The 12091-nt window shown below is 42.8% G+C and overlaps 1 protein-coding gene across 2 annotated transcripts; it reads left to right on the top strand.

The window, feature by feature from the left end:
• Window positions 1-273: 273 nt before the first annotated feature.
• On the top strand, window positions 274-11304 carry pdlim1 (PDZ and LIM domain 1 (elfin)). 2 transcript variants are annotated; one of them, XM_023843497.2, is made up of 8 exons: window positions 274-407; window positions 987-1138; window positions 2378-2529; window positions 6062-6146; window positions 7014-7210; window positions 8115-8260; window positions 10138-10255; window positions 10664-11304. In XM_023843497.2, the coding sequence occupies exons 2-8, from the start codon at window positions 1046-1048 to the stop codon at window positions 10848-10850; spliced, it is 978 nt and encodes a 325-aa protein (XP_023699265.1). In that variant the 5' UTR covers window positions 274-407; window positions 987-1045; the 3' UTR covers window positions 10851-11304. The 2 variants fall into 2 exon arrangements, with proteins under 2 accessions (XP_023699265.1, XP_023699264.1); XM_023843496.2 differs by lacking the exon at window positions 274-407 and having other exon boundaries at window positions 709-1138.
• The last annotated feature ends 787 nt before the right edge of the window (window positions 11305-12091 follow it).

The following is a 12091-nucleotide window of genomic DNA, read 5'->3' as shown; positions in this document are numbered from 1 at the left end:
TACTTTGCTACACTAGTAAATTGTTCCGCTAATTACTTTATTGTTGCATTAGTAAATTGTTCCGCGGTTACGTTATTGTTACATTAGCAAATTTTCCCGCTGTCACTTTGTTTTATTAGTATATTGTTCCTAGGTCATTTTATTGTATTGTTACATTGTAACATTCAGTCATATACGGGGACACACGTAACACGCCACCCGATGTCTGGCCTCCACCCTCGGAAAACCGCCAGGATCCCCGGCGCTGGGAGCGGCATCTTCCGCAGCCGGGAAAGTCGATCTGCCTTAAAAGGAAGAATCCGTTTATGCTGCTTTCAAGCCCTACTAGGAAGATCCGACTAGGGACTTGGGAAATCGTAATTACGACGTGACGCGTGTTCAACTGGTTAAGTCAGAGCAAAATCTAGGTGATAAGAAAGCTACTTCTTGTTTTGCTGTAATTTTTGTTCCTCCAACGCCAAAACGCATTTGTAGCGTTAATTTTTTTAACTTTTTGTAATCCCTTGCTTAAACAGTAGGTAGTTGATCCGTTAAATTTCAAATATTGAGACAAACACTTATCAATTTTTCCACGGTACACCATTTAATAATCATTAAATCAGTTTTGAAATGACATGCTACATAAAATTTACTGCTTTCAAAATAATTTGCCTTTCACAGTGGAGCTATGCGTGGCCTCCGCCATGATTGTTGTAATGACACGCCCCCAACTCGGCAACTCGGGGCTTAAAGAAAATCCTTAGTTTCCCACTGGTATATACGACTTTGTAGTGGCGCTCATGTGCTCTCATCTCGTATTTACGAATTTTCCGACATGACTTGAAGGCAGGGTAAGGACGCCATGGGACATCCCAGAGCAAACAGGGAAACAGCTCCTATCAGGCCAGGAAGGCGGTGGGAACGGCAGATGTGGATCCGCCCCCGGCTTTTGCGTGGAAACCCCCTCCACTCACACACACTCTCTCTCTCTTTACATCTACTCTCAGTTACTTTCTCTGCCCAGCCTCGCGCACATTATTCGTTTCTTGCCGAAACATCCGAAAAGATGCCGCTGCGAGTCGCCATGAAAGGGCCAGGGCCGTGGGGGTTCCGTCTGGTCGGGGGAAAGGACTTCGAGCAGCCACTTACTATATCCAGGGTGAGTTCATGTGCTTCCTGCCTGCTTCGCATTTAACCTCAGTTAAAAGTGTGTTAAATTGCCGAAAAACTGTAGCTGGGCGTCTTGGCGCAGCTAGCAGCGTTTCGAAATCTGCACAGGGCGTCGGACCGGGGCAGTAGTAAACTCCTGCAGGGCACCGTAGCTTCGATCTCAGTGAACATGATATTTGATATTTTTCCGTTATGAAATGGATTTAGGCTTAATTCCCTTTTGAGTCCCGTATCGCGCTGTATCGGGAGCGGTCATTCGCGGCGGTTTATTAGTTCATGGTGGTACTTGATGCTCACTTTGTGTGTGTGTGTTTTAACCTTTGCTGAGTGACTGTGTGCTAATGAGTCCTGTGATGCTAAATTAAAGTAACGTGTTGCGCGATGTTTCAGACACGGCAGATTTGGACAAGTAAAACAATCAAAAATCTGCTCTCTTTTCCCTCTCAGGAGGACTGTCTCTCTCTAGCGTTTAAGTAAACTTGCACTAACAGGTCCTGTGATAGATGTCTCAACAAGCTCTCACTGACCTTTTAACCTCAACTTGGATCCATTCTCTTTTTCCTGATAGGATACTGGGGACAATATAGATATCCATAAATCACCCCCAAAAAATGGGAATTTTATTTTTTTGCTTAGTTCAACCTCCCCTTGAGCCTCATCCAAGCTAGCGGCCTCTGTAAATGTCCTCATTACTACCTGCTGAGGGTTAACTTTTAGCATAAATGCCTGTGAGTCATGTCATGTTGTGAAGGAATGATGAAAAAAAGTTTTACGGGAAAAAAAATGTTTTGAGCATAGTCTCTGAGGAAAGACATGTAATCAACAGCGTATGGCAGCAGGGGGCACTCCGCCCAGTAGCATGTCATGCCAAAGCAGAGCAGGAATGCAAGAGCAGTCCACAGGAGCTGGTCCCGCATAGAGCAGCACCTTCAGGCAGCAGCAGAATCATGGCCACATCCCCATGACAATAATTTAGCAGATGACTGTGTCCATAGTGACATGTGAGGTCATTGAAGGGTCTTGCTGAGGGCCCCAGCAGTGTCAGGGTATGTGCAGAGCCATGGGGCAGCAGTCGTACCATGTGTACAACAGGAAGCGACCTTATCTCTCTCCTCCCAAACCACCACCAGCACAATTACTGTCTGCTTATTATCTGTGCGCACATTGGCATTTGACTACAATACAGCTGGCATTTCACTGTGGTAAGACACTTTTGTTTGATTGCCAGGTGATCCCCGGCAGCAAGGCCGCCCAGGCCAACTTGTGCGTCGGTGACATGATCCTCGCAATTGACGGGGAGCCAACCGAGGGCATGACCCACCTGGAGGCTCAAAACAAAATCAAGGGCTGCATCGAGGAGATGGTCCTGGCAATCGACAGGTAGGCTACTGCCCTCCCAGTACTGACCCATGCCTGTCACGTCACCTGACCCATCCCAGCATAATGCCCATGTGAGATCTGGGATAGGGGCGGCCTTCAGGTGAGTACAGCACCTCCACCTCACTGGCCTTGAACACAGCCATCATTCAGAGAACAAAATTGCCTCTGTAAGAGTCACTGATGTCATGTTCATCATTAGAATAATAAATGGAAATTTTATTTTCAAACAACACATTACAGCAGTTTCTGGCACCACCTTCCTGTGATGCTGGTGTCAACCACTCTTATGGGCGTTGCTGCATTCTGTAGCCACACATCGCAATAGTAACTGCATAACAGCTTACCAATTAAATCAGTAAAGTAATTACAGCCCTGGGACTGTCAGTCTTCCTTTCTTTCACTGTTGTAACTTAAATGGACAAAATAATCACCTTTATTGCAGGTGATGAAATGACCTAAAGGCTGGTTCATATAAGTGCAACACTCACATAGCCATTCTGCATTTGCATACATGGAAACGTTCATATTTCTCTGGTCAAGCCGCATACTTTGCACATACACACTAAGTGTTGTATTTATATTTTTCTTAATGATAATAATGTTATTATTCTGATATTCCCTGCACACGTACCACAACAGTGAGGTTTGTGTCCGTTTCTCTATGTTTTACAAATTCACAAAGCCAGCTCATAGGGTTGCCAACTTCGGTCAGCTGGCTGGAGTGAGATTTTCAATTCGAGACAAGTTTGCACACTCATGCACACACATTTACATGTCTGCAACAGTTTTATTAGCTTGTAAACATTATTGTAAATTTTGGGGTTTTGTGAACTAGCCCAACGCTCATCAAAAGCATCCATGTTGCTGTTTAAAGTGGATGCTAGCAAATGGATCATTTGCAGTGTGTCCAGAGCTACGCGGACACAAATTTGGAGTGCAGCAGGTGGAGGCTCACAATGAAGTCAAACGCATCATAAATGTTCGAGTGGATACGTCCGCTAATACGCATGTGGAGCAGAGCATGTGAGCGGAGTGGAGCGGTGAGAATTTCCGCTTCTCGCTCACTAGGCTGTTGGCTCCGCCTGCTCCTCCGCTCTAATTTGCACTACACCGCTCCGTTCAACACTGTTCCTCGCTCCACTAAAATTTCCTCCCGCTCCAGTGAAATCGCTCCACGCTCGCTCCAATTTAAAAGAGGGACAAATAATCTGCATGCCTAACAAATGTCACCTTAAACCGAAGCCTTATATCATAAAGAAATATGAGCAACGGCAACATTGCCACTCAGAAAATACTTATTTTTAAGCAACATATATAGGCAACAAAGGACACGTTTGGTAATGGCATTCCACACAAAAATAGGCTTAAAAATAAAGGAATCAATGGTCTTAATAGTCTAAACAATATACAGGCTAAGCATCTACGTTTTAAATTCCTCATTTTTATCTGTTGATGCTGCTGCTGCGTCTCTATAAAATAAAATTTCACTGACAGCGTTACGTGAAATAAAAAAAAATCCTATTAGACCTACTTTGAATGACAAAACGAATTTATTTGATTACCAATATTTACCAATATAGGCTTTTATACTTTAATTTATAGACTTGATATACTACAACCATATAAAACTTGCTCACGTTCTGCTCTGGCTTCCGTCTGTTCGCATAAAACACTCTCGTGTTTCTGAGAAAAATGATTCCAAAGTGAATCTTTACTCACTGAAACAGTTTCACCACCTTGTTATTCTTGCTCTACATTATTGTCATCTATACGTTTGATAAGAATATTACACTTGTATGATCTATCAGTTTCCTTTGTGAAATACATTGCGAATTCCATCTCGGCCAATTTCTGTAAGTGTCTTGATAATTGTACAGATGAATTCTGGGTAGATTTAGGCACGCCTCAGAATCATAGTGTGAGTGGTATCGGAGCGAAATTGGAGCGAGACAGAGCAACCGCTCCAGCCTTAATTAAAAAAACCGCTCCGCGCTCTGACTAAATTCTGACCTTCTGCTCCTCGCTCACGCTCCGCTCGCATGCTCTGATGTGGAGAAGTATGAACCAGCCGTAATGGGGAGTTAGTAGAATGTTGTTACCATAACAGGAGTTACTGTTCCACTCTTTTACTTAATCAGGTGATCGTGGATTCATTTGTCCCTGTGTGAGTGTATGTAAGTGAGCGTGTGTGTGTGAGACTGTGAGTGTGCGCATGGCATGTGACAACTCTGAGCTATTACTTGAGTTCTCCCCAAACGAGCTTAATGGGCCAAATGGCCTCCTCTCATTTGTAAATTGCTTATGTTTTTATGTGAGACTGTGTGCACATGGTGTGTGTGTGTGTGCGTGCATGTGTGTGACACACTGTGTGAGTGTTTGTGACTGTGTGATACTATGTCTGAGTGTGTGTGGGTATGTGTGAGCATTTCCCATGGTCTGTGCCCACCCCCTAGCCCCTTTTCTTCTTGCATCCCCCAACAATCATTTCCTTAGTTTTGCTGAAATCTATGGTGAGACTTTCTTCTGTCCATCTGATGTATTTATGTGAGCCAGAGAAGGTTGGGTAGGGTGGAGGGCAGAGAGGGTTGGGTGTGTCGGGCAGGGTCCTGTGCGGAGAAGGTTCGGCGTGTCGGGCAGGGTGGAGTGCAGAGAGGGTAGGGTGTGTCAGACTGGGAGTCCTACGGTACAGTAGTCATTCTGTCTTTCCTGGGATGATGATGCTGATGGGAAGCACATAGGGATGGTAGCCTTTGTGATCGAGCTTGAAGATGGTTGCAAACATCTCTGCTAGGCACTCTGCACAGATTGAGAGGTCGTCTGTTCTGGTGCTTTTACGAGCATTTTTGGGGCTCAGCATTGAATATACTTCCCAGGGTAAGAGCAGCTCTGGGAGCAATGGAAAGTGGCCCTGGTCACTGTGTCCCAGTCATATGTAGCGCATATCCTTACTGTGTAATTTGGATTCCACTATTTCTTTGTATTTTCCCTTTTATGGGCTTGAATTTCCATAGCTCATAGCTAGGTTTTTTTTTTTATTCTTCCTTGTCCTTGGAATTGAGTTCTAGTGTTTGCTGAAATGTGTGCGTGTATGTGCCCTGCGATGGACTGACATTCCATTCAGTCTCATGACCCTCCCCAGCCATGACTGTTTGCCTCAGAGAGCCTGAAGAGTGCAGTGCACTGCCACCTGGCTGGTGTCCCTGACAGTCACATGTGTTTTGCACAGTAATGCTACTGACAGTGTCACTGAAAGACTGTTCCTCCCACCTTTACTTTGTAAAAGTTGTCAAAGTGATCTGTTTAACTGCCACTGTGATGACCTCTAACTATGTGAATAATCCTTTTTTGTGTGTCTGTTTGGGAGGTGGGGGATCTGCATACCAAAGATGTCAGTATTATTTATTGCTCTCTTAGTACTACTAGCTTCTGTGTCTCCTTCTGTTTTTCTAGTATCTGAGCATTAAAGATGATTGCTTGCATGAGTACTCTAGAGCGGGTAACAGATTAACAGTGCTTTTCCTTCATTAACTAGGTCAGAATCTAAAATGTGGTCTCCACTTGCATCTGAGGAGGGAAAGAGCAACCCATACAAGATGAACCTGGCGTCGGAACCACAGGTAACGGGTGGAACCTAAAAGTTTTTCCAAACTCTGCTCAATATTTCTTGTGTGATGAGGTCACCTGGGAAAGGCTATGCAATTAATCATAAATGCAGTCACCTGACCACTGTACAAATAGTTTTGGCTTGTGACTGCTGTTTACACCAAAACAGTGTGTATCCAGGGCAACAGTGTTTTATCACCTCGGGTGTGAGTGCAGTGCATGATGGGACGATGTGTGAAGTTTGATTAAGTCTGATTAAGCTAAACATTTGACAAAAATGAATAAGCAGACTTACGGTTCTGATTACTGGGTTTTAGGTTTTTGATTCAGTTGGCAAACGATGACCTCATATTGGAAACTATGCCCTGTCGTCATACTTATAAGTGTGTGAAGTGTTAAAGGTCGGCTCTCCTTTGGAGTCTCCTGTTGGGAATGGTATGCTTGGAATGTGGAATGCTCTATTTCATTTATCACAGGCATCCACATGGGGACTGAATCTTAAGGCTCTGTGCCTGTAATCAAATGGTGATCAGTTGAAATCCTGTGAGCGCAAGAGTGCTCATATCACTGTTGGGCCCTTGAGTAAGGCCATTAATCTTGAAAAGGGCTACAGGGGCTCTCGTGTCTGCGTCCTATAGAGGCTCGGATGGGATAACCCCATGTCACCCCATTCAAATTCCAAATGCTTTACAGTGTCAGTGCTCACCCCCTGTCTGTTGATACGGCACTTGGGGGGCCCCAGTCCATGAACTGCCTTTCCATGTGAAAGTGTACAGATTTACTTGGAGAAGCTGCAGGTGATGCTGCCACTCTGATCTGTAATAATCAGGTCTGGCTCTTATGCGGTCTGTCTGTCTCCTCCCTATCCCCCATCCCCTTAGGAAGTTCGTCACATCGGGTCTGCCCACAATCGCAGTGCTTCACCATTCTCAGCCTCTGGTTCTAAGGTGGTAACCAGTCAGTACAACAACCCAGCCAAGCTTTACTCTGCCAACATCATCAAGAGCTTCAACAGTGCTGTGGACGAGGTGAAGAACGGCAGTGGCGGTGGCAGTGGGGCTGTGGAGCACGATAAACTGTAAGCAGGATCACTTGGCTCCTCCATCCCTAACCGAAACTATTATGCTAGTCTGTCTGGGATTATACTTTTCTGCACCATGAGTGATCTTGTTTGTCTTTTTTGTTTATTTACCAATTTCAATCCAACTGCTGTATCTTAAACTTGAATCTTACTGGTGTACTAAAAATGGCTGCAAAGTTTCCTGTAATCAGGAATGACAAGTGATCTCTTCATGGAGATGCTGTGGATCAGTTGGAAGTCTAAAGAGCTTTTATGCAAGGGATAAAAGGAATTGTTTGACAGCATACAGATGTGACTGAATTCCTGGCCTCAGAGTGAGTGAGTGCATGGAACAGTGCTTTGGAAATCAGACTCAAAACAATCCGGAAGAGGATGTGACCTATTATCCAGAGCTAAACACATAATATGCAGGAAGGAATTGCTGGGCTCCTTTTGGAAAGTGAGATCGGGTCCAATATTTGCTTAAGAAACACAGTAACGGGACAACTTTGTCTTGTATGTTGGCACTGGAACTCATTGGCACTCATTCCAGCACTTACTGAATCTGTACATTTACTATTTTTAAAAATCCCTTAACGTTGTCTGTAAATTGTAAAACAATTACCTCAGAATTGTTACATAGACTGCACTATGTATTTTATGATTTCCACTAATCATCCTTTTACAACAGTGTATCTTTACCTATACAGGATCTAAACTAAACTTTGAACATATTTCTGTCGCCCTCTAGTGGCCAATTCAGTAATTTGTCGTTGCTTACACATCAAATTCTTCATTTTAATTCTGAATTTTACTATGTGTCTGAAAGTGTTAGAACAAAACTGGACCAGAAGTGTTTGTTGTATTGTGATATATTATGGATGCACCATTCATTGACGCATTACTAATGCGTATCCAACAGGCTCGACTCTACCAAGCCAATGCCTGAACGGCCAGCGATCTCCTCGGATTCGGAGGTTTACAAAATGCTCCAGGAGAATCAGGAGTCCAAAGAACCACCTCGGCAGTCCGCATCCTTCAATGTCCTGCAGGAGATTCTGGAAACTGGTACCAATGGCACTACACAGGGACCTGTTACCAGAACAGGAGAAACAGGATGTCAGTCGTCTGAATGAACCATATGGCAGGGTCCTGGAGAAGCTTAAGCCCATGTTTTCTGTAGGGTTAGGGTCAGCTTATTACTGCAATAAAAACCCTTAATAAAAGACACTTACCCCTGACCATTAGCCTTACAATTACAGTGGTGCCTCAGTTCTCAAACTCATTAGAACTCGAATTTCTTAAAAGTCGAACCAACCAGTTTGAAAAAAAATGACCTAGAGCTTGATCTGAATCTCAGAAGTCAAACCGTGAACGCCGACCTAAGATAACTTGTACGCGCGGGGAAATGAGTCACGCGGCACGTCTCCCAGTGGAAACAAACGGTAAAGCTTCAGTCTCAGCCTCGCATTCTCTGTGATAGCATCATGCATGTTTACACTAGCTAATACATATATTTAGACAGTAAAAATACATTTAGACAACGACAGTAACAGTAATTATATAATAAAATACATTTAAAAATAAAGATTTCTTATTCATTATTTTAATGTTAACAATAAACCATTAATACATTTAATTATAGTAATATTGTTGTGCTGAGTGGGGACGGAACAGAGACAAAGGTGCAGACGTCAGGGTATCAGGGAATACGGGGTTTAACTACAGGCAAGGCAGGCAAAACGCAGACGGACAATACAATGACCGGACTGGGGAAACAAACTGAAACGCGGACAAAATACAGAGAGCTAATAAAAACAACCAGAAACAGCTGATCACACGGGGATTCCACACAGGGTTAACGAGGGGATATGGCACACGGAAAGAGTGGACGATCTGGGCAGGACACATTGTTTTTTTTTGACTTTACACATTGTTTGGATACATTTATTTTCTTACTTTACAAATTACTGTTTTGATAAATGTGCTTAGATGTGTTTAGTACAGTATATGCTGCTCTTGTTTTATCTAGTTCATTTTGTGTTTAAGTGCTAAAAAAAAACATATTTAGGTGTAATTTTTTGGGGCCGGGAACCAATTAATTGGTTTTCCATTATTTCTTATGGGGAAAATTCGATCAGAACTCAAACTTTTTAGGATTCGATCTGGAGTTGTGAACGGATTAAGTTCGAGTTTCGAGGTACCACTGTATTCTTTACTTTTAACTTTATGACTGTCATTTACATATACCATTAGCACTGTGATTATTCTTTACATTTATTTAGGGATGCACCGAAATGAAAATTCTTGGCCGAAACCGAAAACCAAAAAAGAGGAAACGAAGGCTGAAAACCGAAACACCGAAAGAAATTATGCCAATAATTAGTACCATTGCATTTATGGCTATGACTGTGTACTAACCTTACTAAAATCAAGGCATTGCGATTGCATAAATTAATATTAAAGTTTCAAAGAATTAATCAGTTACAAATTATGAAAATATTTATTTAGCACATTGCAACAATGCACAGTATAAAATAAAATTCAAACTTAAATGTTTAACTTAACCGCACTCTCATATCCAGCATGGCGATCGGGATGTTTGGATTTCAGGTGATAAATTAAACCCGACGTGGAGAAAGTCTTTGCAGATGCACCCCCTCTTGAAATTTCGGCATTACATGTTTTGCAAATCGCTATCCGTGGGTCTTTCTCAGATATATCGAAATACATCCACACCGCAGACATGCTGCTTCAGACAAGCACGTGCAGGCCCCGGTTTCTGTTTGCGTCATCACAACATACTGTTTCGGCCGTGTTTTTCGGTGATAAAACTTTTGGAACATTTTTCGGCCGAAAATTTTCGGTGGCCGAATATTCGGTGCATCCCTGCATTTATTGTTAGCATTAGCCCTCACATTAACCTGGCTCGTCTCTCCCTGTAGGAGACTCTGATAAACCAGCTGGATTCAGGAGTGTTAAAGCCCCAACTACCAAGATTGGCTCCTCCATTGGTAATGCAGAAAAGTTGCCCATATGTGATAAATGTGGATCAGGAATTGTGTAAGTATAACTTTTACTATCATGAAATTGGGGGGGGGGGGGGGTAAACCTTAAAAAATCAATCTGTCATCCTACTGAGACTAAGTGCTCCAGTCTTTCTACCCCTCAGAAAACAGTCTGAGTGTTTCAGAACATGCTGAGGCAAAAATGAGTGGCGTGACTCAGTAATTACTGGGGGTATCGGAAAAGTACAACTCAGGAGAAAGTCAAGTATTTACACCTCCCTGGGTATTGAGGATTTTCAGCGGGGCTGTGCACAATTGAGAATGTCCCTGAAATTCCAATTGAATTAATGAATTTGAGTTGTGGTTGAATGCAGGATGCAGAATCACATTTCTTTGCCTGTGTGTGTGGGGCACCATTGAGTTATCCTGAGAGTTAAGCATAACCTGTGTGTCTCTGGTCAAGGGGCATGGTGGTGAAGCTGAGGGACAAGCTAAGGCACCCAGAGTGTTACGTCTGTGTTGACTGTGACATCAACCTCAAGCACAAAGGCCACTTCTTTGTGGGGGACAAGATCTTCTGTGAGAAACATGCCCGCGAGCATGTGATCCCACCCGAGGGCTTTGATGTTGTCACAGTCTTTCCCAAGTAGATGCATGTCATGGGGTGCTCGCTCTCTTTCTCTGGTCGTGTGTCTTTAAGGCCTATCTGAACTTTACACATTACATTTCTATAGAGATACTTTTTCTAGCAAAGACCAGTGGGTGCATCATAAGTCCTCTGAGGAAATCCATCCTAAACCACCAGCTAGCTTGGCTATGAGTTACTGAAATGAATGAGAAATGCTGGATAATGCTTAAAAGTGGATTTTTCATATTTGTGTAAAAAAAATAGGCTTTGGCTGTAAGATTAATGAGCAGGTTCTTCTGACTTTATGAATGTATTAGTAGTATACTTTTATATGGGACCGTTACCAGTTGCAGGGACCAGCTAATTTCAAATCTACATTCCATGCTTTAAAATGTCTGTCACAGCTTTTTTTTTACTGCAATGTTATGTAAAATCTGTCAACATGAAACACTTTAATAAATTAATTTTAACACGCATTTCAGTTTTTTTGTCTGAGCCTCTGGTTTGGGAGAATTTCTCAGTTTCCAAACAAAAACAAAACAACAAACAACAGAACATCAAAACAACAACAAACAGTTGATAGATGTCAAAAGTGAACAGTCCTTGGCCACTATTAGGTACACCTGTTCAACTGCTCGTTGAAGCAAATATCTAATTAGCAGCACAATGTCCATAAAATCATGTAGATACAGGTCAGGAGCTTCAGTTATTGTTCACAACAAACCCCAGAATGGAGATCCAACCATCTCTAGGGTTTACAGAAAATGAGCCGATAAAGAAAAAAAACTGAGTGGCGGTTCTCTGGGGGAAAATGTTTTCTTGATGGGTGAAGCCAGAGAAGAATGGTCTGACTGGTTCAAGTTGATAGAAAGGCAGTGCTTGAAGTGGGCCGGAACGCAGTTCCCGGAACTTCTGTATTTTCGTCTTTTGGGTTCCGCCACTTTTTTCTGCGTTCCGGTACTTACTGAATCTGATCCGACGCAGCGACAGTGGCCCGAGAATAGACAATATCACAAGACGGATAAAAGACTACATGTTGTTTTAATGGTTTTTCAGTATTCCATTTGTGAATTAGAAAAAAGTAGCCTATGCCTATAGGTTATTGCTTGGAAGAATGATTAAATTAAAATAGTTTTTGAACCAACACATCCTAAAGACTTGATTTTTTTTTTCACCGCACAAATGTCAAATGTCGGAAAATTCCTGCACTTATTTTTTCCCACTTCAAGCACTGTAGAAAGGTAACAATAAACCAAATAGCCA

The sequence above is a fragment of the Paramormyrops kingsleyae genome, chromosome 3 (assembly GCF_048594095.1).
Source record: "Paramormyrops kingsleyae isolate MSU_618 chromosome 3, PKINGS_0.4, whole genome shotgun sequence".
NCBI lineage: Eukaryota > Metazoa > Chordata > Actinopteri > Osteoglossiformes > Mormyridae > Paramormyrops > Paramormyrops kingsleyae.
The sequence above is the reverse complement of the archived record's forward strand: the minus strand, read 5'-3'. Positions and strand labels throughout refer to the sequence as shown.

Coding starts and splice junctions, on each gene's coding strand:
- pdlim1 (XM_023843496.2), top strand. CDS start 842: ATGGGACATCCCAGAGCAAACAGGGAAACAGCTCCTATCAGGCCAGGA. Junction 6,147..7,013: donor ACCTGGCGTCGGAACCACAG/GTAACGGGTGGA, acceptor CCATCCCCTTAG/GAAGTTCGTCACATCGGGTC. Junction 10,256..10,663: donor AAATGTGGATCAGGAATTGT/GTAAGTATAACT, acceptor TCTCTGGTCAAG/GGGCATGGTGGTGAAGCTGA.